This window comes from Haliotis rubra, unplaced genomic scaffold (genome assembly GCF_003918875.1).
Source record: "Haliotis rubra isolate DU_JTF1 unplaced genomic scaffold, ASM391887v1 Scf1931, whole genome shotgun sequence".
NCBI lineage: Eukaryota > Metazoa > Mollusca > Gastropoda > Lepetellida > Haliotidae > Haliotis > Haliotis rubra.
Genome location: NW_025765927.1, coordinates 21,086 through 47,946, shown reverse-complemented (window position 1 = coordinate 47,946; position 26,861 = coordinate 21,086). Strand labels below are relative to the sequence as shown.

The 26,861-nt window shown below is 40.9% G+C and overlaps 2 protein-coding genes across 4 annotated transcripts in view; both read left to right on the top strand.

Moving 5' to 3' along the window:
- Positions 1 to 26,861, top strand: part of LOC124274699 — a 54,521-nt gene that overhangs the window by 24,734 nt on the left and 2,926 nt on the right. The gene's annotated exons all lie outside the window — the stretch shown is intronic.
- On the top strand, positions 736 to 25,406 carry LOC124274698. Of its 3 annotated transcripts, XM_046710060.1 has the most exons (14): positions 736 to 1,062; positions 1,109 to 1,184; positions 4,454 to 4,586; positions 8,236 to 8,384; positions 8,614 to 8,769; positions 9,735 to 9,884; positions 10,489 to 10,529; positions 11,472 to 11,555; positions 15,723 to 15,765; positions 17,541 to 17,582; positions 19,355 to 19,396; positions 21,169 to 21,210; positions 22,988 to 23,029; positions 25,276 to 25,406. In XM_046710060.1, exons 2-14 carry the CDS (start codon positions 1,131 to 1,133, stop codon positions 25,330 to 25,332), a joined length of 1,035 nt encoding a protein of 344 aa, XP_046566016.1. In that variant the 5' UTR covers positions 736 to 1,062; positions 1,109 to 1,130; the 3' UTR covers positions 25,333 to 25,406. The 3 variants fall into 3 exon arrangements, with proteins under 3 accessions (XP_046566016.1, XP_046566018.1, XP_046566017.1); XM_046710062.1 differs by lacking the exon at positions 11,472 to 11,555 and having other exon boundaries at positions 737 to 1,184; XM_046710061.1 differs by lacking the exon at positions 22,988 to 23,029 and having other exon boundaries at positions 738 to 1,184.

Here is a 26,861-nt window from a genome sequence, read left to right as displayed (position 1 = left end):
CACCGCCGTGATGTTGCGCGAATGCTAAAAGCGGCGTAAAACTCAACTCATTCACTAAACTCATTCACTAAACTTATTCACTCACATTCACTAAACTCATTCACTAAACACATTCACTAAACTCATTCACTACATTCACTAAACTCACTCACTCACTTCACATTGTCCCACATCCTGTAATAAGTTGTGATTTTCTGTATTATCCTGAATTTACTGCAGTTTACACCGAAACCTCTAAGTCTATTTATCTGATAGTTGTGATGCTAATCCTAATGTACACGTTGATATCTCCGTAAACAAATAATCACAATCACAAACTGCCAAACTGTTTCATCTTTTCCATGGTTTCAAGCACCTGATAATATCGTTCACTGAACATTGATCCCGCTTTCAAAGTAACAGAATTTTACGTCTTCAAGCGGTGACTGAAAAAAATTGAGTGTCAACATAAATCGAAGGAGAGACCTTATTTTAAATCGTCAAAACGCCCAATCATGTACAAACCAAAAATAAATGACACTTGTTGGTATGCCTGGCGCTCAGCATTAATGGGTACAACAAGGACTGGTCGGCTCGGAGTCAGTATAATGTGTTTGAGTTGGGTATTCATGCTTAACTGCGGCATGGTATCTCAATGGGCTAGCACTATAAAACCAGCTTAAGTCTGGCCTAGTACAAGCAGCCACACATGCACACGCATGCACGTCGTCATATGAGCGAAATATTCTCAACTACAACGTTAACCCCATTTCACCTCACCTCACCTCACCAAGTTACGTGCAACCCGATCAGCGACGGACGACATAGTTTCGCTGATCATGCTTTAACCTGCCATAGCAACTAAAGGGAATGTGACTGTACTTGTCAAAGGAACAGTGTCACATGCAACTAGCTGATCAATACTAGAGATTAGGTGATATAATTTCGTTCGGTTGACGGTATCGTTCAAATCGCAGCGCAACACATAGAGTGGGTTCCTTGTCGTTGTGAGGAGGTGATGGATTAAAGAAGAGGAGATTGGTGGCTTAAAGAAGAGGAGATTGATGGATTAAAGAAGGGGAGGTTGGTGGCTTAAAGAAGAGGAGATTGATAGATTAAAGAAGGGAAGGTTGAGTACAGGCGACTACATCATGGTGGATGTTCAACTGTACTGCCATGCCATATGGTCGCGCCCCAGAATACCAGTGAGTATATTCAGATAGTAGAATAGTTCCTGTGTTCATTATCCAGAAACCAACATTCTTACGACAGTGAGTATATTCTCACAGTTGAATAGTTCCTGTGTTCATTATCAAGAAAACAACATAGTGACGACAGTGAGTATATTCAGATAGTAGAATAGTTCCTGTGTTCATTATCCAGAAAACAACATTGTGACGACAGTGAGTATATTCTCACAGTTGAATAGTTCCTGTGTTCATTATTCAGAAAACAACATTGTGACAACAATGAGTATATTCTCACAGTTGAATAGTTCCTGTGTTCATTATCCAGAAAACAACATTGTGACGACATTGAGTATATTCAGATAGTAAAATAGTTCCTGTGTTCATTATCCAGAAAACAACATTGTGACGACAGTGTGTATATTCTCACAGTTGAATAGTTCCTGTGTTCATTATTCAGAAAACAACATTGTGACGACAGTGAGTATATTCTCACAGTTGAATAGTTCCTGTGTTCATTATCCAGAAAACAACATTGTGACGACAGTGAGTATATTCTCACAGTTGAATAGTTCCTGTGTTCATTATCTAGAAACCAACATTGTGACAGTGAGTATATTCTCACAGTTGAATAGTTCCTGTGCTCCTTATCCAGAAACCAACATTGTTACGACAGTGAGTATATTCTCACAGTTGAATAGTTCCTGTGTTCATTATCCAGAAACAAACATTGTGACGACAGTGAGTATATTCTCACAGTTGAATAGTTCCTGTGTTCATTATCCAGAAAACAACATTGTGACGACAGTGAGTATATTCTCACAGTTGAATAGTTCCTGTGTTCATTATCCAGAAACCAACATTGTTACGACAGTGAGTATATTCTCACAGTTGAATAGTTCCTGTGTTCATTATCCAGAAACCAACATTGTGACGACAGTGAGTATATTCTCACAGTTGAACAGTTCCTGTGTTCTTTATCAGAAAGTCCTAAAATACACACGTGTTCCACCTTCCACTGTGATCCACATTGCACTCAAGGCGCAAGGTTGTGTTCCACATTCCGCATTCCACTCAAGGACCATGGGATGGTACCACATTGAACACAAGGTCCATGGGTGTGTTCCACTTTGCACTCAAGATCAGAAAGTCCTAAAACACACACGTGTTCCACTTTCCACTGTGATCCACGTTCCACTCGAGGCCCATAGGTGTGTTCTACATACCCCTCAAGGCCCGTAAACCCACTGCTTATCGTTAAGGTCTACTGTTCACTATAGGCCCACTAACCCACAACCCATTGGTAAGGTCCACTTTCCACTCAAGGCCCATGAATCCATGGCTTATCAGTGTATTCCACCTTTCCCTACAGGCCCAAGAACCCACAACCCATCTGTGTGTTGCCCTTTCGACTCAAGGCCCACGATCCCACGACCCACTTGTGTGCTCCACATTCCACTGAAGGCCAACGACCCAACGATCCATCTCTGTGTTCCACAATCTATTCAAAGTCCATGGACCCACGACCCACCTGTGTGTTCCACAATCCACTCAAGGCCACGACCACACGACCCAGTTGTGTGTTCGACAATCCATCCAAGGCCACGACCCAGTTGTGTGCTCCACATACTACTCACGGCCCGCGACCCATCTGTGTGTTCCACATTCCACACAAGGCCCACAACCCAGTTGTGTGTTCGACATTCATTCAAGGCCCACGACCCAACGGCCCATCTGTGTGTTCAACATTGCATTTAAGGCCCGCGACCCCACGACCCAGTTGTGTGATCCACATTCTACTGAAAGCCCACCAACCCACAGGCCATCTGTGTGTTCCACATTCCACTGAAAGCCCACCATACCACGACCCAGTTGTATGTTCCGCATTCCGCTCGAGGCCCAAGAACCCACGGCCCATCTGTGTGTTCCACATTCCACTCAAGGCCCACGAACCCAGTTCCCATCTGTGTTGCACACTACACAAGGCCCACGACCCCACGGCCCATCTGTGTGTTCAACATTCCACTCAAGGCCCACGAACCCAGTTCCCATCTGTGTTGCACATTACACTCAAGGCCCACGACCCAACACCTATGCTACAACGTGATGTTTATGTGCTATTGCCATGCCATCTCAAGCCATGCTGAGCCCAAGTGTTGCCATGTCAGTGTCGTTGCTATGGATCTACATCCGTGCACAGGTTATCAGCCTGCGCTGCAGCATTATGTATAACCAGCCATCCGTTGATCATCAATTATTCTGACGACAGTTGAAAGAAGGAAAAAGAAACAAACCATTCTTCCTCTAATTGTTTCGCCAGTCACGTATTATACCTACCTTTTACAGACGTTTTATTGAGTTTAGTTTTACGCCGCGTTTTGCAACATTCCAGCAATATCATGGCGGGGGACACCAGAAATAGGCTTCACACATTGTGCCCATGTGGGGAATCGAACCCGGGTCTTCGGCATGACGAGCCAACGCTTTAACCACTAGGCTACCCCACCGCCCCTACAGACGTTTTATTAGTGTAAACCTGTATTTAGATATCTGATGGAAGTTAATAAGCTTATGACGCATTTTTGGATGACTTTTGGTGGCTTTGTGGGAAAAGCTCTTATTCGTTAAATCCGGGTTCGAATTGATCTTCGGTAACCCATGCTTGTCGTAAGAGGCGACTAACAGGATCGGGTGGTCAGACTCGCTGACTTGGTTGACACATGTCATCGTACCCCACTTGCGTAGAACTATGCTCATGGTGTTGATCATGACCGCCACCATATAGCTGGAATATAGCTGAGTGCGGCGTAAAACTATAATCACTCACTTTAATTCGTTACAATGGACACAATAGGTATAATTTCACATATAAGTATAAAAGTGTAAATGATGCTTGACCTCTCCGTCTGTGTCGTTAAAATAAAGTCTCTCGTGCAACATCTGCAATGATGTTGCATTGTCAACGTCCAGGGTACATCATCCGCATTAGTAATGAAAAGTAAACGTCATTGGTGTCTCATCAGCGTTAGTACTGGCAGGTTCCAGAACTATTCACTCACAGAAGGTCGTATCGTTTTCTATTAGTCTTCCAGGATCGAACCTCCCTCATTGGTTTCACGTTGGTTTCACATTGGTTTCATATTGGTTTCACTAAAGTATCACAGTCCTCCTCAGGTATGCATCCCTAGAAATATCCCTCGTATTGACGAAATCAGCACCTTCATATGACGCACAGCCGTTCCAAGATATCTGTTACTAACACAATGTCTCGTTGTTTCAACCAAAAGATCTACTCTGACTATTATCTGCCTGAGAAAGACATCCGGGACATGAAGAATCGGTTGATTTACTGGGGCAAGGATCGGGTGTGGGGTCTGGATGTGTGGCGTGATTTGCAGGAGCGAAGGCGATGGGCGGTTGGTAAGTCCATCCACGGAAATCGTGGATATATTTGCCTTATGTGATATACTAAAAAAGACCAAACCGGTACATGTGAGATGTGATCAACATAGCGTTATACATTTGTTAGAAAATAACTCTCAATTGGCTGACTTGAGATGTGTAGTGACGACCGACCTAGCGTTATACGCTAGTTAGTACATAACTCAACTGAGTTGAGATGTGTTATGACGACCGACCTGACGAGTTTGATGGTTTAGCGTCGGCTTCTGGCGGGCGCCAATTTCGCCGACGGGGCGGGTGGGTATTAACATTAAATTATAAATAGCTGGTAATAAGGAGTAAAGCAAAAAATGTAAATGTAGGGGCATTAACCTAGACTAATTTAGAATAGAAACGTTTAGAAATAAGATTAAAAAATAAAATAAAAACCGAAGTTATAAAAGGGAAAGAAATGGGAAAAAAACGCAGTGATTGTTAATAAATGAGAGATAGAGTTAAACTAAAAATAACATGTAAATATAGGGCATAATTGGGGGGTGGGGGTGGGGGTGGGTATGTATAAAATGTGAGTGTGCTGGCTGGGTTGAGAGGCCGTGACCTTGTACTGGAGAGGTTGTACTGGTTTGTTTACAGTTTAGTGGCTACTGATTGGCTGAGAGAGGGCGCGGACGTCGTAGCAGAAATAAGACCCTTTGGATAAGTGAAATTGATTCCCAGGTATAGTAGGCTTATGTTGGTAATAGAGTAATAGTATGGATAAATGAAGTTTTGAAGCCTAGTCTAAATATATCAGCTATTGAGAGGTAGTGTAATGGAGATTTGTTTTTGGAGGTTCTAAATTTTATGGATTAGGTTCGAGTTTTGTAGGAAGGTGGCTATGGCGTGGAAGATAGTGGGCGGGTTGAGGGGATTAAAAAGTAAATGTATATTATTGTGGTATTTAGATGGTATACTGCTATGTAGTTGTGTGATGTTTGTTTGTTGTAGGTGGCATTGTGTGAATATGTGGTTAATGTCTTCTGGTGTGTTGCAGTGGGAGCAGAGTCCATCTGGGTGTCTGTTTTGTTTATAGTGTATAATTGAGATTTGTGATGCCTGTGATTAGTCGGTTTATGCAAATGTCACTGTTTTTGATATTGGAGAATGTAGGAAGTTTGCTGATAGGTGTTTTGATGATGTTTTTAACCCATGTTGATTTATTAGTATTTATGTTGTGCTGGAAGTTTAATTTGGATATATTTGTTTTAATAAGTTGTTTGAGTTCTGTTTTGGATGTGTGGAAATTGATGCTAGGTGTGTTGTGTGTGGTTGCTAGCTTGGCGGCTGTGTCTGCAGTGATATTTCCTGGAATGTTGGTGTGGCTGGGTATCCATATGAATGTTATGTTTTTTGTTTAAGCGTTTGAGTGAGTCTGTTTGTATTATAATATTATGCATTAAGTCAGGGCGTGATTTTGAGTGCATATTTTGTATTTGTTTGATAGAGGTGAGAGAGTCGGAGAGTATGAGAAAGTTTGTTTGTTGAATTGATGGTATTAGGTGTAGTGTTGAGTGGATTGCAGTTAGTTCGGCTGTGTTAATAGTGGTGTAGTTTGAGTAGTGCAGGTTTGTTGTTAGTGGGGTGTGTGTGTGTGTGTGTGTGTGTGTGTGTGTTAATCTACATGTATACCTATGCCTGTTTTATTGTTTTTGTTGATGGATGCATCTATGTAGATGTGGGTGTATGCAGGGTAGTTTGTTTGAATATGGTTGTTTATAATATTTAATTTGGTGTGTATATCGGTGTTGTTTGGCAGGTTTTGTAGTGTGGAGGCTAAAGTGGTGTCTGTGGGTGGTGGTGGTTTGTCGTGGATGTAGCTTGTAATGGGAGGTGTGTGAGGTATGGTGTTTAACTGTTGGACATGTAGCAGACTGGTAAGGTGGGTAAGGCATGGAGCTATACTTGGCTTTATTTTGATTTTTTTAAGTGTTGATTTTTTTATGTTGTTGTATCTGTTTGTAATTAGTTTGAAGATGGGGTTGTGTTGGGCTCCAGCCCAGTAGGTTTGTGTAGTTGTTGTTGAATGTGTTTATGTCGTGGTTGTAGATGCTAGTAGTGTCTAGTTGTTTGCAGAGTGTGGTAAATTTATACCAGTCTGCATTTTTTAGGTTGAATTTGAGTTCAGGAGGTGTGGATTGGATGTTGTTGGTGGTGTTTGTAGGTGTGGGGTGTGTATGTGATGGGATTGTAATTTGGATGGGGTCACTGCCCCAGGTGTCATTGTGGACCCCCGTTATACAAGATTGTGTAAGTTTAGGTGTAGTGAGTGTGGTATCTATTGTTGTGGGTGAATGTAGGTGGGAGAGTGGGTATCTTGTAGGTTGGTTGTCGTTTAGTGTGCTTAGGTTGTGTTTGTCTAGCCAAAATAGAGTCCCATTAATGTCGGTGAAAGGTCTTGTGCCCCACAGTTGATGGTGTGTGTTGAAATCTCCGAGGATAATGGTATATGGACTTATGAATTTGGGCAGAATTTCTAAATCATTAATAGTGATTTTGTGGGCGGGTCTTCTATATACGTTTATGATGGTAAATTCTTTATTATTGAGTTTTGTTTTAATAGCTAGGACTTCAAGATCTTGGGTGGGGATGTCGAAAGTGGTATAATTTAATTGCTCTGTTATAAAGAAGCCCAGGCCTTCCCGGCAGGGGGGGGGGGGGGAATATTTACTGGCCGAGGTCTATCTTTCCGAATGAAAATATAGCCTGGTATTTTGAAGGCATTTTTAGTTGATAATTTGGTTCCACTGTAATATAGCCATGGTTGCAGTAATTTGTAGCAGTAGATTAATAAAGACCGTGGGTTGGGGCATAATTTGCAATAGGTTGTTGGTGGCTAGGGCAGCTTAGTGGTTGGAAAGGTTTAAGAGAGGTTTTTGATAGCGATAAGGAGGCTGGCTAGACCCCTGTGGTAGAGTTTGAGTTTGTGGGCGAGGGTATGTAGTTTTTTAGCTGTGGGATCTTTGAGTAGAATGGCTGCAGATATGAATTCTATGAGCTTGGTGAGGTTTTGATTTAATTTTTGTGGTGTGAGCGTGAGGTTGGGTTTGTGTGGGGGAGCAGTGTGTTTTTGGCTGTGTGGAGGTGGGGTTGGATAGCTAGGGTGGTGGGTGGTTTGGGGAGAGTAGTATTGGTAGGTGGGGGTTGGTTTGTGGGCTTGGGAGGTGGTGGGGCAGTGTTAGGGCGGGGTTTGGGGGTGTGTGGGGTGTGTGGGGGTGTGTGGGTAGGAGTGGTTGTTTAGTTTTGATGGGTTTTGTGCGTGGTTGGGTGGGTGCAGGGGGTTGTAGTTTTAGTGGGTGGTGGGTGGGTAGGTTTGGAGGGGTGTTGGATGGAACGTGGTTTGGGGGGTTTAGAGGGGGGAGGGGGGCTGAGTATGGAGCTGGATGTAGTATTAGCAGATGGAATGGAGGAAGACACTGAGAAGAGAGAGTGATATGCGAGTGGTATGCGTGCTGGTTGTGACGACCGACCTAGCGTTACACACTAGTTTTATAGTAAATAACTCAACTGAGTTGAGATGTGTCGTGACGACCGACTTAGCATTACACACTTGTTTTATAGTAAATAACTCAACTGAGTTGAGATGTGCCGTGACACTTGTTACAAAACCCCAACATCGTTATGACTTCAGCAAACGGACCCAGCTTGTCCCTGGACATAAATGTTAACCCAAGAAGAAGGAGAAACTGCAGCAGTGAGAATGCATCGGCCTCTGGCTTCATGTTGGGTCTTTCTAATGGCATCTACCTCACACACAGGATTAGACGCCCTTGTACTGTGGTAGGTACATGCTACTCATACGTTGATTCCGAAGGTTAAGCAATATTCCAGCAATATCACGGCGGGGGGCACCAGAAATGGGCTTCACACATTGTACCAATGTGGGGAATCGAATCCGGGTCTTCAGCGTGACGAGCGAACGCTTTAACCACTAGGCTACCCCACCGCCCCAGCATTGAGTGAAGCTAAATGTTCACAGACTGAATATCTGGTTTACCTTTCCTTACAGGACATCCCCCGCCCCCTTATCAGCGTGAATATTCGAGACGGTGTCTGCCTTTGCAAGGGGAGGGCCAGGCTGGAGCGTGTCCGACGGAGATCGCCGTTCTCCCCTGCTGTCGTTGCTATACACCTTGATCTCCCTGATGAGGAACCTTCCAGGAAGGTGCTTCTATTTTCACAGAGTAAAGCAACCAGTAGCAATTTGAATAATTAATTAATTGTATTTCAAATATGACTGACACAATTCAAGAGGGGTTCTGGTTACAAGAGGTTTCGTTATGTAGAATCTAAAAAAATAGCAAAAGGGAGCCTAAATAGTCTGTGGTGGAAACTGTTTTAGGTGCTTATGGGTGTGTTGCACAAGAGATTTGAGTTATACAGGCACCTGGGAAAAAGCATTTTGAGTCAGAGTGGTATCTAGGGAACAAGAGCTTTTGCTTGCAGATGGGTCGGTTGAGAAGGACTTTGAGTTCCATGTGGAACAAGAGTTTTGAGTTGCAAAAGATATTGTGGAATAAGAGTCCTTTGAAAAGAGGCTTTGAGTTACAGACGGGTCTACTGAACACGATTTTGAATTGCATAGGAGTCCGTGGAATAAAGGTTTTCAGAGGTATCGGAGTCTGTGGAACAAGGGGTTCAGGGGGTCTGTTGAACAAAACACGGAGTTGCATACGAGTCTTTGGAACAAACGTATTGAGTTACAGAGAAATCTATTGAAGAAGCCCCTAGGACTTTAGGATATAGTCGATAGGTTTGTGTCAGAAAAAGTGTTAGTAAACATAGGGCAATATGTGGCGAATGTTTGGGTAACAGGGGCCGTTGTTTAGTGACAGTGTTCTGTTAGTGAAGAAAATGTTGAGACGTGTGGGTTTCAGAGAGATCGTTGGGGCGAGAATGGTAATCACAGATGGCTAAGTGTAGAGAGAATGATGGGTACATCGATGGTGTTTTAGCAAGACTGGGATTATTGAGGGTATCTGTAGAGCAAGCCGTCTTCATTCAGTGTTGGAATACTGAAGGTCGGATCTGATGCTCATACAAACCACTGAACAAATCTCCAAACAGATAATAACCTTTTGCGTTTCGGAAAAAAATGCATGCATGATTAACAAAGGCTTTACCCTCTAGTTTAAGGACTTGTCAAACCATCTTGCACGTGTGGTGGAAGAACCGGGTGACAGAGGGATCTTCTTCTGGTTCATCAAACGAGGACAATGGAATACACCCATCAGAGGCACATCTGCATATTTCATAGATTTGGACGGGAAACACAAGAAGGTACACATTTTCATTCTGATCTGGTTGATTTGTATGGCATTTCACACCAAAATCAGAAATAGTCCAGTAAAAGTCGAGTCTGAGCTGGAACAGACAAACCAGTCATTGATGTTGTAAGCACAAATCTAAAGGACAGATAGAAGCGGATGTGTAACAATGTGTAGTTAATTCGGATCGAATATGCTTATCATTTCCTGCTTACCTGGCCTAAATTAGGTAATACCTGTGGTAATTATCTTGAGCAATATTTCTCTGAAAACATGTGCAAACATAACATTAATCACAAACTATGTATGTATGTATGTATGTATGTATGTATGTATGTATGTATGTATGTATGTATGTATGTATGTATGTATGTATGTATGTATGTATGTATGTATGTATGTATGTATGTATGTGTGCATGCATGTGTGTATACAACTCTGTGTGTGCGTGTGTGTGCGTGTGTGTGTGCGTGTGCGCAAAACAGTGGTTTAGACAATTCCATATAATTCATAATCAACCACCACCGCTGAAGTGTAATGTGTAACATGAGCCTAAGGTCGTTTAATAAGGAGAGATAAACTGTTGACATAGATTGACAAGTTTTCTTCATTTGCAGTACAAGATCCACGCCAGGGACTGCATCAAGTTTGTTGTTGTGTGAGTTGTTGTCATCACTCTCTTTCGACATAACTGGTTGACACTGTAACTTCGTCAGCATCGTGTCAACTGGTATTATATTCATACTTGGTTCATCTCCATTAGTCTGAATCGACTCATTATATGCATTTAAACATTTCATCTGTTATGTAATATATATAGAAGGGTAATATTGATATAGAAAGGTAATATTGATATAGAAGGGTAATATTGATATAGAAGGATAATATTGATATAGAAGGGTAATATTGATATAGAAGGGTAATATTGATATAGAAGGGTATAATATTGCTATAGAAAGGTAATATTGATATAGAAGGGTAATATTGATATAGAAAGGTAATATTGATATAGAAAGGTAATATTGATATAGAAGGGTAATATTGATAGGTGACATTCATTTTAAGCATAAAGGATGAATGAGAGGTATCATCTTCCTTCTCCAACTCCTTCCTCGACACCTCCAACTTCGTCTGTTGCTTTCTTCTCCTCACCGTACATGACCTATTAGACCCGTGAAGGTCTGGGTTAGAATGAACCTTCAGAAACCCATGCTTGTCGTAAGAGGCGACTAACTTGATCGGGTGGTCAGGCTCGCTGACTTGGTTGACACATGTTATCGTATCCCAATTGCGCAGATCGATGCGCATGATGTTGATCACTGGATTGTCTGGTCCAGATTCGATTATTTACAGACCGCCACCATATAGCTGGAATATTGCTGAGTGCGGCGTAAAACTAAACTCACTCACTCACTCACTCACTCGCATGACCTATAGGAAGCAACCGACAACATTTTATGCAGTGGTGCAGAAGCATATTTTCTGTTTTTTCGTCATATCCGTAGTAATATGTATTGGAATCAACTCATGCCCATGGCATTGTTTCTGTAAGATAGTTTCAAAGAAATAATGAGAGTTGACCTTCAATGTTTGTTTAAAGGCTCAGTGAAAGGACTCATCTGTCTTCTCCACTGCCTTCTTCATCGAGGTCTCCTCCAGCTTTGTCTCCATCTCGTTCTCCTAGGTAACCTTCATCTTGTCTTCAATATACGTTTGACAATGTGTATAATGACACAAACCGCTCTCTACTTTGTCACTTTGAGTGAGCAGTTGTCAAAGAGGAGTTTTTCTTCATCCGATCACAAGGTCATCCTTCGTCTCGGTAAACTCAGGGCGGTTGGGTAGCCTACTGGTTAAAGCGTTCGCTCATCACGCCTAAGATCCGGGTTCGATTTCCAAAATGGGTACAATTTGTGAAGCCCATTTCTGGTGTCCTTCGCCGTCATACTGCTGGAATATTGCTAAAAGCGGCGTAAAACCCACCTCACTCACTCGGTAAACAGCATCTGTAGTATGTTCTTTGATAAATCTGCATCCCGTGGGGATTAAAGGTTGGAACGTCCTAGAGGTTAGAATACACCGGGACACTACGCCTATGACTATGATAATAATATTTCCAGCGATGTAATAAACGGGCTCGGGCTCCATTTACCACTATACTACCAACGGTGTCCTCCCATTACGCGGACAGCCAGTACGCAGACACCTTAAAACAACAACATTTACGGTTCAATGAACAGATGAGCAACTACCTGTTACCTACACATTATAATCGAATAGTCCAAATAAAAACACAAGAAAAAAATCTAATATTTATTTGATAACAAGAATATAATATTTTTCAAATAACAATGCATAATAGTAGCACAGTAGCTTCAAGTAGATATATCTTTGACATAGCAATATTTTATCTGTATTTATAGATCTAATTAAAACTTAGTTATAGCAAGTCCAACAAGGAGAGTTCTATGGATATACACCTTCTTTAATATGATATGAGCGACGTTTCGGTGTAGCTACTAACACCGTTATCAAGCAAATGATGTACAATACTAGATGCAAGGTATATTTGTATACATAGTAAAGTTGAACAGTGAGTGATGATGTTTACACAATTAATGAGGTAGATGTACAAGGTGGTAGATGTTTACATAAGAGGCCAATAGTTACCCAACCATAGTAAGCTATGGGGGATTAAGGGAGGAAGCCAGTGATACTACAGACAGGAGAATAATAGGATTAAGATTGCTTGGTGATGAGTTGGTTGTAGGCAGTGGGGATGTAATATCCTTGGTCTCTGTTCATGGTCGGTTGGAGTCTCTTGATGTGAATGGCTTCTAGTAGCTTTCTGATCTTGTAGTGGGTGTGATTGCTGGTGAATACATTGCTGCTGTTCCATAGAAGGTGTATATCCATAGAACTCTCCTTGTTGTTCATCACACCACCTTCTAAATGCCACTTAAACAAGTTATAGCAAGTCCAGTAAAGTTCATGTCTTGTTAGCCAAGTTTTATGAGGTTGGCCACCGCATCTAGGAACTGAAGAGGAGTTTTCTCGCCGCGACTCAGTGTGTCTTTGAGCCTCAGGATCCTGTTGTCGATCTCTCTGTAGACTCGCTTGCGACTTGGAGGAGCAGCCCCAAAGTCGAGTTGTCTCAGCTTGGCTCTGTCAGCCATCTCGATCCTCCGAATTACTTCCACAAAGCGAATATGTTGGGGTGGCGGTGTGGAAGAGATATGTTCATCCGACTGTGGAAACCTTCCAAGTTGTTGTTGGTCCTTGGTCCTACAGTGTTGTGATGGTTCCAAAGTGACAGTTGGAATCGGGCGTCATAGTCCACCCATGTGACGACAATGTAATCCTTGAAGTCCTCAATGCGGTCAGAGGCTGGGGAGGAGTCCATGGCATCAATCCAGGTGTCTTGAACCTGATCTTGTGGCAATAAGGCAAGGGCAGCTGCTCTCCTGATGAACTCTTTTACTGCTGGATCCTCCTTGTATGCAACTGTGAGACCTAGATCTTGTGTCTTCCTCCACAGGGCTTGGGAAAAGTGGAAGAAGCATCCCTTGGTCTCTGCATTTGGAAATTCCATCCCGATGGCTCGGATGGTGGCAAGCTCAAAATCTGTCTGTATTTTCGCTGGGGCCAGGGGGACGATTCAGTTCCTCCAACACCTTCTCCTTGAGGAGGCGGAACAGTCTAACGTAGGTGGTGGTTTGACGATCAGGCAGAAGGGCAAAGACTAAGGGGTATGACACAGAGTTGCAACGGGCATGAATTATGTAAACCTGATCCCAAAGCTCAGGGCAGGCAGTGAAAGTTCCATCCATGTAGATGGTATCGGCGGTCTGCAGCACCTGGAGATGTTCAGTGGTAGAGAACACTAAGATCTTGTCTTGTTCTCCATCAGAAAGAAGAAGGAAACGACGTCCATCACATGTCTCTGTCCAACTGTCTTCCAAATCCACTTCTCGGAGGGTGGTAGGTAACGCTGGCATGGTCTTGCGGCGGTGAAAGATGGAAGAACACCTCCCCCTGGAGGTCTTGTCGATGCATCTCCAGTGGGTGCAGGTCTGTCTGACCTTATTTTTGGTGTCAACATAACCATCCAGAACAATTTGAGGGGCCCCTCTCTGTGACATCAGATACTCCACCCTCCGCACTCCAGCCATATTGATATCGAACAGATATGCTTTTCACCATTTTATATATTTGTTGAGTCAAATTTAAAATTAGTCTATTGATAAAATTAATTAATTAATCCTTCCTCATACAAAGATCAATTGATACTAAGTGAGGAGAGAAGACAGATTATCATTAATCGGCGACCAAGTTAAACACAGTGACAAACCTCTATTCGATAGTAATTGATAGTAAAAACAACTTCGAGAAGAGAAAACAGATTATCATTTAATCACAACAAAGTTTTGTTTACACTCAACCAAACCAAGCTTCTCAATAACGAACCTCAGCCTCCTCCTCTCACTAGACTGTGGACTGTTCCATTATACCCGTAGGTGTTACCCTAATTAACCTTCTTGCTCAGTGTCTGCCAACTGGGTGTCTGTCAAATGGGTGTCTGTCAAATAGGAGATAACCCTACCAACAGTCGACTTGTTGATGTTTGTGACTTGTATGACTTGTATGACTTGTATGTCACAAACAAAACACATTTCAGAGTATTAACGTTCCTGCTTTTTGGGAAACGATACCAAAGCACCAAATGTGTACATTAGTTCATATCAGATGACACCAGGTGTTCCCCAAAAGGGTAAGCATATCCTGTCTTAAATGTAGCACCCGATATCCACAATATTTCCCTAAAAATGGAAAAGTAATATGGATGTCACCATAACTCTCGCTTCCGAGTAAACATCCTAGAAACTGATCTACCACATGTGGTGATACTTAGCATTGCCTTTGTATCAAAATGTTATTAAAGGTTTAGAGAAATAGCGTATTGAAATCATAGTATTTTATTGGGTTAAAGAATAAAAGCTCACATTCGGCTCACAAGAGTGACAATGTCTTTTTGCTATTTCTCATACCTCTGTTTATATTTAAAGGCACAATGTCACATCACATTTCTCTAAAAATACATAATGCATTTCTCTCAGTAATACTAACTATCAGCCCTCGGGGAAGCTACCATATACTTAATTCCAAAAAATAGATACATATTTATTTAGGTTGCAATATTAAATTAAAAGGTTGGAATGAATTCATGCAACGTTGCATTAAATTGACTCTCGCGCCCTCTACCGGCCGACAATTATTTCAAGCGAACCCCCATAGCGTTATGCCCCTTAGAACGCTTTTCACTATTATCCTATTTATAACGCAACTTGTAAATGAGGCCAGTTCGGCAAACACCGACAACACAGCGTGCGACAGTTTTCGATGTGCGGAGCAATCGTTCACGTTCCATTTATGGCAAGTGTTATCTGTTTGGAAGCTGTTCGCCTCGAAGTTTCAGTTATCGATTTCATGCAAGTCGTAAGGGATATTGAGTCTTTTATTGCATCAATAGGAAGCCAAAGTGAGTGCATAAGCCCCCAATATATAAAATATAGGCAAAAATATTGTTGAAAATGTGTGACATTGTGCCTTTAATGCTCTTAATGATTTAAAACAGTACTGTTTTTGTCATAATGTTTGTAGTCTCTGGTGTCTGATATTCCTGCTTGTCCTTTAATATCCACTTGTTTGATTTGTAATTAATCCAGAAATCAAAAGCTCGAACTACAAAATCCTCACATCTGTATGTTATTTCCTAACATTTGTGGTCGTTTCTGTTATGATTTTTTATATTACTGTCTCTATTTCATCTTTCTTTCATTCTTGTTCTCAGCACTGTTTCAAAGGAGCCTCCCCGTCGTCCTTCTTCCCTCAAGGTAATCATTATGATGTCGTCATCATGTAGGGTTAAAACAAACAAACAATGTAAAAGGTCAAACGTCTGAAGATAAAGAGAAGCACTGCCATATAAACGTACGGTACATTTCACCAACAAAAGTCTGTGTGGGACAATCGTGAAAAAGTGTAATTGGCTGTTCAGAGACGGATGGGTAAGGTTAATGGGTTTCGAATCCTAAATTCGCTTGTTATGTTTTTTAGGCATGACAGAACCAGACACGGGCTGGAGTTTCTACAGCGATAATTAAGATCCATATAGATTCGACTGTTCTCTCAACGACATGGTCCAGCTATAATAATCTTCAACGAGGTTAATCTTAAGTTCTGTCAGTAATTCATATTTTAGAAATGTTTCAAACTCTGACTGTAATTCAAAGTGAAATGTCAAAATCGGATGAGAAGTTTTGTAAAGCGTCTTTTGTAAGTATATAATATATGCCTGGTATGTATAGTTCCGGTGAGCAAAACAGTTCACATTCCCAGGTACTTTGTCACTTATCTTGGTGTAAATGATAGAATATGGGGTGAAAAAATGGAAACTAATCGAAGTAGCAAGAAAATAATTGAAATATCGGGAAAATAATAGTTGCTCTGAGAAAATAATGGAAACTACGAGACTAGCAAAACACAGAAACATATTATGTGACGAAAGTGGTGGGTGTTCAAAGTTATGCAGGGGCGGATACAACTTTTTGAGAAAGGGGGGATGGACACTATTGAGAAAAGGGAGGGTGCACACTTCATTTTCACCCGAGTTTCAATGGTCATTTAATAAACTTTCAGTGCAAAGGGGTGTGTGTGTGCGCACCCTTGCCCCCCACCCACCCCTGGATCCACCTATGTTATGGAGGACAATCATCAGAGAGTTGGTCTGTCGATTTCTTGGGACTGTGCAAATCATACGATTTTGTGTTAGTAAGCAATTCATCGGTCTCGAATGAAATCAAACGGACTGTACCTCCACAGAGTGGTGACTTTGCATAACACTTCTGCCACTGTGTAATTATCACGTCGCATGATATTTTTCTTAGCAGTAAACAACGCGACATTATGAAAACAGACGAAACTGGCTTTGTGAAACATTTCTGAGCGTTTTACATAATTATAAGTAAGGGAATGAATTCATGCAACGCTGCATTAAATCGACTCTCGCTCTCTACCAGCCGACAATTATTTGAAGTAGTTTAACCCCGTAGAGCGCTATGTCCCTTAGAAACGCTTTTCACTATTATCCTATTTATAACGCTAACTTGTGAATGAGGCCAGTTCGGCAAACACCGACAACACAGCGCGGCGACAGTTTTCGATGTGCGGAGCAATCGTTCACGTTCCATTTATGGCAAGTGTTATCTGTTTGGAAGCTGTTCGCCTCGAAGTTTCAGTTATCGATTTCATGCAAATCGTAAGGGATATTGAGTCTTTATTGCATCAATAGGAAGCCAAAGTGAGTGCATATGCCCCAATATATAAAATATAGGCAAAATATTGTTGAAAATGTGTGACATTGTGCCTTTAATGCTCTTAATGATTTAAAACAGTACTGTTTTTGTCATAATGTTTGTAGTCTCTGGTGTCTGATATTCCTGCTTGTCCTTTAATATCCACTTGTTTGATTTGTAATTAATCCAGAATCAAAAGCTCGAACTACAAAATCCTCACATCTGTATGTTATTTCCTAACATTTGTGGTCGTTTCTGTTATGATTTTTTATATTACTGTCTCTATTTCATCTTTCTTTCATTCTTGTTCTCAGCACTGTTTCAAAGGAGCCTCCCCGTCGTCCTTCTTCCTCAAGGTAATCATTATGATGTCGTCATCATGTGGGGTTAAAAACAAACAAACAATGTAAAGGTCAAACGCCTGAAGATAAAGAGAAGCACTGCCATATAAACGTACGGTACATTTCACCAACAAAAGTCTGTGTGGGACAATCGTGAAAAAAGTGTAATTGGCTGTTCAGAGACGGATGGGTAAGGTTAATGGGTTCGAATCCTAAATTCGCATGTTATGTTTTTAGGCATGACAGAACCAGACACGGGCTCAAGTTTCTCTACAGCGATAATTAAGATCCATATAGATTCGACCGTTCTCTCAACGACATGGTACAGCTATAATAATCTTCAACGAGAGGTTAATCTTAAGTTCTGTCAGTAATTCATATTTTAGAAATGTTTCAAACTCTGACTGTAATTCAAAGTGAAATGTCAAAATCGGATGAGAAGTTTTGTAAAGCGTCTTTTGTAAGTATATAATATATGCCTGGTATGTATAGTTCCGGTGAGCAAAACAGTTCACATTCCCAGGTACTTTGTCACTTATCTTGGTGTAAATGATAGAATATGGGGTGAAAAATGGAAACTAATCGAAGTAGCAAGAAAATAATTGAAATATCGGGAAAATAATAGTTGCTCTGAGAAAATAATGGAAACTACGAGACTAGCAAAACACAGAAACATATTATGTGACGAAAGTGGTGGGTGTTCAAAGTTATGCAGGGGCGGATACAACTTTTTGAGAAAGGGGGGATGGACACTATTGAGAAAAGGGAGGGTGCACACTTCATTTTCACCCGAGTTTCAATGGTCATTTAATAAACTTTCAGTGCAAAGGGGTGTGTGTGTGCGCACCTTGCCCCCCCACCCACCCCTGGATCCACCTATGTTATGAGGACAATCATCAGAGTTGGTCTGTCGATTTCTTGGGACTGTGCAAATCATACGATTTTGTGTTAGTAAGCAATTCATCGGTCTCGAATGAAATCAAACGGACTGTACCTCCACAGAGTGGTGACTTTGCATAACACTTCTGCCACTGTGTAATTATCACGTCGCATGATATTTTTTCTTAGCAGTAAACAAACGCGCACATTATGAAAACAGACGAAACTGGCTTTGTGAAACATTTCTGAGCGTTTTACATAATTATAAGTAAGGGAATGAATTCATGCAACGTTGCATTAAATCGACTCTCGCGCCCTCTACCAGCCGACAATTATTTGGAAGCGAACCCGTGAGCGTTATGTCCCTTAGAACGCTTTTCACTATTATCCCATTTATAACGCCCAACTTGTGAATGAGGCCAGTTCGGCAAACACCGACAACACAGCGTCGCGACAGTTTTCGATGTGCGGAGCAATCGTTCACGTTCCATTTATGGCAAGTGTTATCTGTTTGGAAGCTGTTCGCCTCGAAGTTTCAGTTATCGATTTCATGCAAATCGTAAAGGGATATTGAGTCTTTATTGCATCAATAGGAAGCCAAAGTGAGTGCATATGCCCCAATATATAAAATATAGGCAAAATATTGTTGAAAATGTGTGACATTGTGCCTTTAATGCTCTTAATGATTTAAAACAGTACTGTTTTGTCATAATGTTTGTAGTCTCTGGTGTCTGATATTCCTGCTTGTCCTTTAATATCCACTTGTTTGATTTGTAATTAATCCAGAATCAAAGCTCGAACTACAAAATCCTCACATCTGTATGTTATTTCCTAACATTTGTGGTCGTTTCTGTTATGATTTTTATATTACTGTCTCTATTTCATCTTTCTTTCATTCTTGTTCTCAGCACTGTTTCAAAGGAGCCTCCCCGTCGTCCTTCTTCCTCAAGGTAATCATTATGATGTCGTCATCATGTGGGGTTAAAACAAACAAACAATGTAAAGGTCAAACGCCTGAAGATAAAGAGAAGCACTGCCATATAAACGTACGGTACATTTCACCAACAAAAGTCTGTGTGGGACAATCGTGAAAAAGTGTAATTGGCTGTTCAGAGACGGATGGGTAAGGTTAATGGGTTCGAATCCTAAATTCGCATGTTATGTTTTAGGCATGACAGAACCAGACACGGGCTCAAGTTTCTCTACAGCGATAATTAAGATCCATATAGATTCGACCGTTCTCTCAACGACATGGTACAGCTATAATAATCTTCAACGAGAGGTTAATCTTAAGTTCTGTCAGTAATTCATATTTTAGAAATGTTTCAAACTCTGACTGTAATTCAAAGTGAAATGTCAAAATCGGATGAGAAGTTTTGTAAAGCGTCTTTTGTAAGTATATAATATATGCCTGGTATGTATAGTTCCGGTGAGCAAAACAGTTCACATTCCCAGGTACTTTGTCACTTATCTTGGTGTAAATGATAGAATATGGGGTGAAAAAATGGAAACTAATCGAAGTAGCAAGAAAATAATTGAAATATCGGGAAAATAATAGTTGCTCTGAGAAAATAATGGAAACTACGAGACTAGCAAAACACAGAAACATATTATGTGACGAAAGTGGTGGGTGTTCAAAGTTATGCAGGGGCGGATACAACTTTTTGAGAAAGGGGGGATGGACACTATTGAGAAAAAGGGAGGGTGCACACTTCATTTTCACCCGAGTTTCAATGGTCATTTAATAAACTTTCAGTGCAAGGGGTGTGTGTCAATGTGCACCCTTGCCCCCACCCACCCCCTGGATCCACCTATGTTATGAGGACAATCATCAGAGTTGGTCTGTCGATTTCTTGGGACTGTGCAAATCATACGATTTTGTGTTAGTAAGCAATTCATCGGTCTCGAATGAAATCAAACGGACTGTACCTCCACAGAGTGGTGACTTTGCATAACACTTCTGCCACTGTGTAATTATCACGTCGCATGATATTTTTTCTTAGCAGTAAACAAACGCGCACATTATGAAAACAGACGAAACTGGCTTTGTGAAACATTTCTGAGCGTTTTACATAATTATAAGTAAGGGAATGAATTCATGCAACGTTGCATTAAATCGACTCTCGCGCCCTCTACCAGCCGACAATTATTTGAAGCGAACCCCGTAGCGTTATGTCCCTTAGAACGCTTTTCACTATTATCCTATTTATAACGCAACTTGTGAATGAGGCCAGTTCGGCAAACACCGACAACACAGCGTGCGACAGTTTTCGATGTGCGGAGCAATCGTTCACGTTCCATTTATGGCAAGTGTTATCTGTTTGGAAGCTGTTCGCCTCGAAGTTTCAGTTATCGATTTCATGCAAATCGTAAGGGATATTGAGTCTTTTATTGCATCAATAGGAAGCCAAAGTGAGTGCATATGCCCCCAATATATAAAATATAGGCAAAAATATTGTTGAAAATGTGTGACATTGTGCCTTTAATGCTCTTAATGATTTAAAACAGTACTGTTTTGTCATAATGTTTGTAGTCTCTGGTGTCTGATATTCCTGCTTGTCCTTTAATATCCACTTGTTTGATTTGTAATTAATCCAGAATCAAAAGCTCGAACTACAAAATCCTCACATCTGTATGTTATTTCCTAACATTTGTGGTCGTTTCTGTTATGATTTTTTATATTACTGTCTCTATTTCATCTTTCTTTCATTCTTGTTCTCAGCACTGTTTCAAAGGAGCCTCCCCGTCGTCCTTCTTCCTCAAGGTAATCATTATGATGTCGTCATCATGTGGGGTTAAAAACAAACAAACAATGTAAAGGTCAAACGCCTGAAGATAAAGAGAAGCACTGCCATATAAACGTACGGTACATTTCACCAACAAAAGTCTGTGTGGGACAATCGTGAAAAAAGTGTAATTGGCTGTTCAGAGACGGATGGGTAAGGTTAATGGGTTCGAATCCTAAATTCGCATGTTATGTTTTTTAGGCATGACAGAACCAGACACGGGCTCAAGTTTCTCTACAGCGATAATTAAGATCCATATAGATTCGACCGTTCTCTCAACGACATGGTACAGCTATAATAATCTTCAACGAGAGGTTAATCTTAAGTTCTGTCAGTAATTCATATTTTAGAAATGTTTCAAACTCTGACTGTAATTCAAAGTGAAATGTCAAAATCGGATGAGAAGTTTTGTAAAGCGTCTTTTGTAAGTATATAATATATGCCTGGTATGTATAGTTCCGGTGAGCAAAACAGTTCACATTCCCAGGTACTTTGTCACTTATCTTGGTGTAAATGATAGAATATGGGGTGAAAAAATGGAAACTAATCGAAGTAGCAAGAAAATAATTGAAATATCGGGAAAATAATAGTTGCTCTGAGAAAATAATGGAAACTACGAGACTAGCAAAACACAGAAACATATTATGTGACGAAAGTGGTGGGTGTTCAAAGTTATGCAGGGGCGGATACAACTTTTTGAGAAAGGGGGGATGGACACTATTGAGAAAAGGGAGGGTGCACACTTCATTTTCACCCGAGTTTCAATGGTCATTTAATAAACTTTCAGTGCAAAGGGGTGTGTGTGTGCGCACCCTTGCCCCCCACCCACCCCCCTGGATCCACCTATGTTATGAGGACAATCATCAGAGTTGGTCTGTCGATTTCTTGGGACTGTGCAAATCATACGATTTTGTGTTAGTAAGCAATTCATCGGTCTCGAATGAAATCAAACGGACTGTACCTCCACAGAGTGGTGACTTTGCATAACACTTCTGCCACTGTGTAATTATCACGTCGCATGATATTTTTTCTTAGCAGTAAACAAACGCGCACATTATGAAAACAGACGAAACTGGCTTTGTGAAACATTTCTGAGCGTTTTACATAATTATAAGTAAGGGAATGAATTCATGCAACGTTGCATTAAATCGACTCTCGCGCCCTCTACCAGCCGACAATTATTTGAAGCGAACCCCGTAGCGTTATGTCCCTTAGAACGCTTTTCACTATTATCCTATTTATAACGCAACTTGTGAATGAGGCCAGTTCGGCAAACACCGACAACACAGCGTGCGACAGTTTTCGATGTGCGGAGCAATCGTTCACGTTCCATTTATGGCAAGTGTTATCTGTTTGGAAGCTGTTCGCCTCGAAGTTTCAGTTATCGATTTCATGCAAATCGTAAGGGATATTGAGTCTTTTATTGCATCAATAGGAAGCCAAAGTGAGTGCATATGCCCCCAATATATAAAATATAGGCAAAAATATTGTTGAAAATGTGTGACATTGTGCCTTTAATGCTCTTAATGATTTAAAACAGTACTGTTTTTGTCATAATGTTTGTAGTCTCTGGTGTCTGATATTCCTGCTTGTCCTTTAATATCCACTTGTTTGATTTGTAATTAATCCAGAATCAAAAGCTCGAACTACAAAATCCTCACATCTGTATGTTATTTCCTAACATTTGTGGTCGTTTCTGTTATGATTTTTTATATTACTGTCTCTATTTCATCTTTCTTTCATTCTTGTTCTCAGCACTGTTTCAAAGGAGCCTCCCCGTCGTCCTTCTTCCTCAAGGTAATCATTATGATGTCGTCATCATGTGGGGTTAAAAACAAACAAACAATGTAAAGGTCAAACGCCTGAAGATAAAGAGAAGCACTGCCATATAAACGTACGGTACATTTCACCAACAAAAGTCTGTGTGGGACAATCGTGAAAAAAAGTGTAATTGGCTGTTCAGAGACGGATGGGTAAGGTTAATGGGTTCGAATCCTAAATTCGCATGTTATGTTTTTAGGCATGACAGAACCAGACACGGGCTCAAGTTTCTCTACAGCGATAATTAAGATCCATATAGATTCGACCGTTCTCTCAACGACATGGTACAGCTATAATAATCTTCAACGAGAGGTTAATCTTAAGTTCTGTCAGTAATTCATATTTTAGAAATGTTTCAAACTCTGACTGTAATTCAAAGTGAAATGTCAAAATCGGATGAGAAGTTTTGTAAAGCGTCTTTTGTAAGTATAAAATATATGCCTGGTATGTATAGTTCCGGTGAGCAAAACAGTTCACATTCCCAGGTACTTTGTCACTTATCTTGGTGTAAATGATAGAATATGGGGTGAAAAAATGGAAACTAATCGAAGTAGCAAGAAAATAATTGAAATATCGGGAAAATAATAGTTGCTCTGAGAAAATAATGGAAACTACGAGACTAGCAAAAAACAGAAACATATTATGTGACGAAAGTGGTGGGTGTTCAAAGTTATGCAGGGGCGGATACAACTTTTTGAGAAAGGGGGGATGGACACTATTGAGAAACTATTGAGCGCAAACCACGTAGCAGGATATTATTTCTTGGCAGTAAACAAACGCGCATATTATAAAAACAGACGAAACTGGTTTTGTGAAACATTTCTGAGCGTTTTGCATAACTTTAAGTAAGGGAATGAGTGAGTATGTTTTTACGCCGCTTTTAGCAATATTCCAGCAATATCACGGCGGGGGACACCAGAAATGGGCTTCACCCGGGTCTTCGACGTGACGAGCCAATGCTTTAACCATTAGGCTACCCTACCACCCCGTTACGTGCAGTAGTTAACCTGGAACCTGTATAAGGACTGTGCGTGAAACCGACAACCAACAAAGCAACATGTTGAAATTAACAACTGTATTCTAAAATTTACTAATTTTACAAATTAATACGGGTGGTGGGGTAGCCTAGTGGTTAAAAGCGTTGGCTCGTCACGCCGAAGACCCGGGTTCGAATCCCCACATGGGTACAATGTGTGAAGCCCATTTCTGGTGTCCCCCGCCGTGATGTTGCTGGAATATTGCTAAAAGCGGCGTAAAACCAAACTCAGTCAGTCAGTACAAATTAATACAAATCACGTTCAAGGGCAATATGATACAGTGATTTTAGCAATAAAGAGACGGTAATATCAACCACGTTGTAGCAATGGTTAAGCTTCCAGGTTGAGTATCCAGAGTTAAATTGATCTCCTCGCCATTGCTGATATTTTTGTAACTTGAGGTGTAAATCGAGATGAAAGGCAAGAGTTAACTCCCCTTATATATCTACACCTAAAGACTCCATAGGAATCTCCAACTTCACTGGGATATATCAAGGTTAACGCAGTTTCGATATCCTGAAATTGGAAATATACCTTAATACATTTCCGATAATCACACATTTGTCATTTATCATTAAGCAGAATTTTTTTATATAGAAGCAAAGAAAACTTTTTTTAGAAAGTTTTTCACGAAATTTGATATCAAACTGATAGACTGACTCTGTTAAAAATAAGAGAACAGAATATCAATAGATGAATAGAGTTGCCACACCCTGACAAGAGTAGTGAGTGAGTGAGTTTAGTTTTACGCCGCTCTCAGCAATATTCCAGCTATATGGCGGTGGCCTGACAAGAATAAGTAGTGATCCAAAGACAGTTTTAGTCTTTCGTTCTTTTGTTCTGTAAAACGCATTTACATTCGCGTTTTTATGTTTAAGGATCGGGAAAAACAGTCAAATTGGGGAAATGAGGTGCATAATTATTTCCATATTTACCCCACTGACCCATTGACACAATTTAGTATTGATACATGGACAAAGCGTGTCAGTAAGAATGTATCATTTGTTCCAGAATTGAAAAGCACAAAAATGTACAACCCCGGAGAAACACCACCTGTTTTTTTTACTGTTGGGGCATAAGATACACAATCCATCGTTCCAACAAAATTCTGACTTTTATAGTACTCCACTCACAGCACTGTGAAGGATACCTGTGGTGTTCAGGCAAAAATAAAATTTGTTCCAGAAACCAAACCAACAGACGTGTACAACCCAGCAAATCACCACCACCACGCGTTCCTGATCCAGACTTTGAAGATGGTGAGGAGGTTCTGGCCCGGTGGGTGGACGACCGATGGTACTACAAAGGTAGGGAACATTGCCTATAGAATTAGTTTTAGGAGTCTCTTAGCATCGTGGCTTCATAAACTAGCACCTATACCTGATCCAGACTTTGAAGATGGTGAGGAGGTTCTGGCCCGGTGGGTGGACGACCAATGGTACTACAAAGGTAGGGAACATTGCCGATAGGATTAGTTTTAGAAGTCTGTTGACATCGTGGCTTCATAAGCGAGTACCTATACCCGATCCAGTCTTTGATGATGGCGAGGAGGTTCTGGCCCGGTGGGAGGACGACCGATGGTACTACAAAGGTAGGGAACATTGCCGATAGGATTAGTTTTAGGAGTCTGTTGACATCGTGGCTTCATAAGCGAGCACCTATACCTGATCCAGTCTTTAATTGTGCTGGTATTTGCATACAACCTGCGATATGATACTGAAAGTCTTGTCACGAATATATATTGCCAAAGTATTGTGCACTGAAACAGCGATACGATACGAATCCCGATATAAGGGTTGCGATACATTACGTATCACGATACTAAAACCTTTAATTCTAACTATAAAACTCCTTAAGATCAAAACAAAACCAGTATTTCGTTAAATTCCGCCAGCGTCGTTCAATGTTCATTTGGAAAGAAGATACTTTAAGTTTATACACAGACTTTGTGAATGTTGATAACATGCGAGTGCTATGTCTGACACATGTACAGTTCTTGACGCAAGAATTTCGGAGAAAATGTTTACTTATGAAGGGAAAATAAGTAAGCATATATTCTAATCATCAAACAAAAGTAAGTCTTTTTTCTTGACAGATATCACGATTCGGTAATATTCAAAGCTAAATATCGATGTATTGTGGCTCATTTGAAATATCGTATCGATTTACTGTATCGGCGGCCCATGGATCGATGCGTATCGATGGATCGTCACACCACTAGACTCTTTAATGAGGTGAGGAGGTCTTAGTCCGGTGGGAGGACAACCGATGGTACTACAAAGGTAGGAAACATTGCCGATAGGATTTTCTCTTGTACCACCAAACGTGGTTATTTGAGAATAAACTGAACTTGAACTTGATTAGTTTTATGAGTCTGTTAGCATCGTGGCTTCATAAGCAAGCACCCTGGTCATTAGTCAGTCACCGCCTATCACTAATCCTAGTAGACATTTGATGACGGTGAGGAGGTTTTGTTTGGGTGTTTCATATCGAAGGCCCGGGTTTGATTCCCCATTCAATATTTCAGGAAGGATTGTCCAGCGCATGGATAACTACAGCTACAAGGTGAAAGATACCACAGGCCGAGATGACATCATCAGTCGGGAAGATATCGTCCGGATAACTGATCCTTACGACACTGTGTCCTCTCCCAAGGTAACACTTGAATATGTTTACTGAGGAATTATTTCTGTTATTTCGATTCCCCACATGGGTACACTGTGTGAGGCCCATTTCTGGTGCCCCCCGATATTGCTGGAATATTGCTAAAA

Excerpts from the sequence above, each read along its gene's own strand:
- LOC124274698 (XM_046710060.1), top strand. The coding sequence starts at position 1,131 with ATGGTGGATGTTCAACTGTACTGCCATGCCATATGGTCGCGCCCCAGA. Across the intron at positions 8,385-8,613 it reads TTAGACGCCCTTGTACTGTG|GACATCCCCCGCCCCCTTAT; the intron begins GTAGGTACATGC and ends CTTTCCTTACAG. Across the intron at positions 11,556-15,722 it reads TCTCCATCTCGTTCTCCTAG|CACTGTTTCAAAGGAGCCTC; the intron begins GTAACCTTCATC and ends TCTTGTTCTCAG.